Here is a 4,253-nt window from a genome sequence, read left to right on the forward strand (position 1 = left end):
ATTTTTGACGTTTTCTCATTTCCTCTCGTTTTTATTCTCGTTTCCTCTCTAAATTCCTTATACTTTCTCTTTATTTCCATCTTCTGGATCCAACTTCAACACGTAACGCCCTGTCAAAAATTAAATTCCGGCTAGCGCCGCGTTATTGTGGGATGCTCCATATAAATTTTATAGGCATGAGGATCTTTCACAGTTCCTTGGCGCTTGACGCGCCAATTTAGGGATGGCAGTTAGCGCTGACAGTTTGTTAGATGCCAGGGAGATACTTCGTTCTTATTATCTTCTTTAACATCAGATTAAAAAACTCACACGGCATAAAGGCAACTAAATACTCTTCGTTCTGTTCATGCTGTTTTGATATCCACAAAAAGATGGTGTGAGTCGACCGTAATCTCGCAGGTCTTTTCTAATATTTTGCTTATAGAGAATACCTGTCCTAAAGCCGCACTGATAAGGCCCAATCAGATCTTCAGCGGCGGTATGTGGGGAACGATAAACGATTGATTAGTGGTCTCTAAGAGTCCCAGCGCATCTTTTGGCTGCCGTTACAGTTACAGTTCCTCAACGTCGGGCTTTCCTTGTACATTAATACGCACGTTATTTGCTGCACAGATGCGTATGCGTATCTTGCCAGCCGAATCGATGTTAGGTCCTCGGCGAATTTACATTTAAAGCAGTGGAATCATTCCTTCTGTCTATCACAACATCCGATTCGAAATTTGGTTTTCGAATCATACGTATTTTATTTAACACAGTTGAAACGTGCCTTACGTCCATCCCAACATCATAATTTAGATTTTCTTGTTTCAAACCAGTGACAACCACGTAGCTTGGTGGAGCTTCTTATGCTGGAAACTGGTGATAGAAACTAAAATATTTTGGGTCCAGCCTTAATTCCGACACCGAATTTTCCCTCCTTTAAAAGGAAGCTGTAATAGACGTCGGAGGGCCCTGTTGTTTTCCTACTTTGCGCGGTCCAAGGCCCCAAATCTTAGTCCTTAAAACGTTTGCAGGCGTCGTCACCCCAAAAGGGGTCTCATTTGGACTATTCATTGGCGTTTTTTTACGTGGCGGGTCCCAAGGGCAGCGTACAAACCATTACTGGGGAGGTTTGGCTCGCTTACAAATGGATGTTCGGCTGATGTAAACACCAGAGTTCGTGAGCTGAATAAACCGGATGCAAAATAATCTTTTTTGACCACTCCTTGGTGCACCCGGAACCATCGAAGTTTCCATAGTTTTAAACAATTTTACAACCAGTGACGATCAGGGGGTGCACCCGATGCCTCAATGCTTGACTTTCATTATATATTATCAAAACTGTCAGAAAATTCAAACGGATAATTATCAATTGTGTTCTTTCATCATTCATTCTTTGTAAACGTTTGTTCGTATTGAATAAAGTCAGTCGTTAAGTAACATTCAAAACCCTCGGAACTTTAGGTAATGCCCCAGCGCCCGAGAGACTGTGAACGGTGAAAAATAAAGTGAAGTTTATCAGTTTATCAAAACTGATCTGGGGAGTTACGTAGATGGCTCTATCGCGAAGCCTACGGATGAGGCAATACTCATCGAGTGGAAAATTGCTGATCAAAAGGTATTAGCGGACATACGTTCGCAACAACAGAGCTAGGGATAATTTCAAAATGCAGCAGTCCACGTGAAATTCGGTTAAGATTGGAATCGATATTCCAATCCAAAGGGCCAGATAGAAAAGCGGTAGAAACGTTTAAGTTGGCGACGAGCTGCTAGCAATCTTGTTGTTGAATAGTCTGCCAGCGTCGTATGAGCGGTGAAAACGCGATACGATTTGCCGAAGCGCGTGAAAATCCTCGAAGAATATGAGTCGGGAAAATCAAAAAAGGACAAAGTGGACTATAATGTGCTTTACACAAAGAAAAGGCTAAATCAATCGTAGGTTGGTCGGAATTCGGGGAATTCGAAACAAGGAAAAAACTTCTATCGGTGCGACAAGCCGGGTCATTTCACGCGAAATTGTCCAAGCAAACCACAAAAACAAAATACGCGTATAAAAGAAGAAGAAAACGAAAAGCAACCAATAATTTTTACCAAAAAAAAACCAAACCAACTTCAATTCTCATATAAAAAAAAAATGTATATATATATTTCATGATCCAATGATCAGATCTAAACCAGATTAGTATGAGACCACCTCTGAGACACTACCTTCCCGATGCAAAAAGAATTATCGTAATTGGTTGACGTGGTACATAAAAAAGAATAATCCGGCGAACTGATAACCTCCTACTTTTTTGGAAGTCGGTTAAAATGACATTAAATACACTGGGAAAAGCATTTGCAGTCCCTTGTTATAAAAAAAGAGAAACGTGTTTTTTTATTTTGAAAAAAAGTGACCTTTAAGCGCTGGTCGGCTTTTTATAAAAACAGGATGTTCCCCATTTTTTTATTTTCTTGACATGTTAAAATGCAGCTAAAAATGTGATTTTTACATATAATTACTCTCGTATTATTGGGGAACATTCCCTTAATTACATACCTGTCTTGGGTAGTTAGAATGGGCCTAATGCCGAGTTTCAGCCCTTGACAATGCTTAAAGCGTTCAGTATCCACGTTTTAATTTTAGTATTTTTTTTTTTAATTTGATAGCCATACTGGATCCGCCATTTTGAAGTAAACAAAATTTACTTGAGGTTCGTAATCGGCGACCCCAAAAACTATCGAGTACCGGTTTTCGAACAAATCCAATCATTAAAAAAAAAAATGGATCGCCATTTTGGATCCGCCGTTTTGAATTTTGAAAAAGTGACTTCAGATTCCTAATAAGCAAAACCCAGAAACCCCCTGGTAACAAGCTCCAGCCCATAACAATGCGCAAATCGTTCAGTATCAACGTTTTGATTTTACTAGTCTCTTTTCGAGAGAATATTTTCGGGAACTATGCCCATTTTAACTGTCCAAGATAGGTGTGTAATTAAGGGAATGCTCCTCAATAATGCCAGAGTAATTATATGTAAAAACCACATTTTAGCTGCGTTTCAGCGTTTTTATGAAAAACCGACCAGCGCGACCTCTAAAAAAACTTTTTTTCAAAAAAAAAAAATACGTATCTCTTTTTTTTATCACAAATAACAATATTCTGATGTAGCGTTTATGAATTTCCAAAAATAGTGGTTTTATGAACCACTCTACTACATAGTCTTAAATATTAATTCTATTCTAGGCTCAAGTTCGGCCTGGTGGAACGAAGTTACATGCACCGGACTCTTTTCGCTTGGGTTGGGACTATTCTTGCTTGCACTGAATTGCCTAATTAGTCGCAAAGAGGAAGAAGATCTCGAAGACTATGTGCAAAGGCAATTAACCAGATCAAGATCTGGCCATCGTCTGGAACGTGATGTAGAAACGGGTGTTCTTACCACGCGTCATGCACGCAAAGCTGTGGCACTACAAAAGAACTTGCGCAATGGAGCTGCCACTGATGTTGCACTAGTCAACAGTACGTCGGCGGAAGAAGTAGCAAATGGTCCGTTGACAGGACACAACTGTTAGTGTGCTAATAGTATTAGAAAGTATTAATTCTTAAGTCGTACTTAAATATTTTGTTGCATTCCATTTTCTTTCGATAGGTTTAGCCAATACCGGTGATATAGTGCTCGAAAAAATTGTGGAGGAGGATAATACGTACATAAACGATCGAAGCTCTGGCATATCGCCAATGGAGATTGAGAATGACACAAAACAATTGCTGAGGAGGGAATCATTAAATGAAACAATCAATATAACACGAATATAAAAATTAATGAATTAGACTTAGATATTTATTAAAAAATTACTTTAATATTATTATTATTACTACTTATTATGAAGACTTTTATTTAAACTTAAGCCTTTAAACTATAAGTGAAGTATTTAAATTGAAATATGAAAAAGTTCAAGAAAAATCCCATATGACCGTATTTTTTATCAAATGTCTTTTATAAGAATTTTCGTATTTGCATGTATACCTAATATTAATCAAATTTGTAAATCGAGTAATCATACATAGAAACATACAGTCTAGATTATTGCCCAATGAAAAACTAAATATTGAATGTAGTCAAACATAAAAAATAACAAATCGGATTATTAGTACATACAAAATTTATCATGAAACCTTACAAAGGATATCGTCACCCTTATGCCAGAAGCATAAATGTGCAAATTTATCAGTTTTGAGTTATTGGGTTGACTTTATTAAGTTTGGATGTTATACCAAAACCCAGAATATCATG

The 4,253-nt window shown here is 37.7% G+C and overlaps 1 protein-coding gene across 1 annotated transcript; it reads left to right on the plus strand.

Annotated features, from left to right (window-relative positions):
* Positions 1 to 3,150: 3,150 nt before the first annotated feature.
* LOC118752373 lies at positions 3,151 to 3,816 on the plus strand (the record flags this gene model as incomplete). Its single annotated transcript, XM_036487257.1, has 2 exons — positions 3,151 to 3,526; positions 3,609 to 3,816. Coding segments are annotated over 2 exons (543 nt in total), but the record flags the coding sequence as incomplete, so codon positions are not given.
* Positions 3,817 to 4,253: the final 437 nt, after the last annotated feature.

This window comes from Rhagoletis pomonella, unplaced genomic scaffold (assembly GCF_013731165.1).
Source record: "Rhagoletis pomonella isolate Grant_MI unplaced genomic scaffold, Rhpom_1.0 Rhpom_scaffold_01437, whole genome shotgun sequence".
Classification (NCBI taxonomy): Eukaryota; Metazoa; Arthropoda; class Insecta; order Diptera; family Tephritidae; genus Rhagoletis; species Rhagoletis pomonella.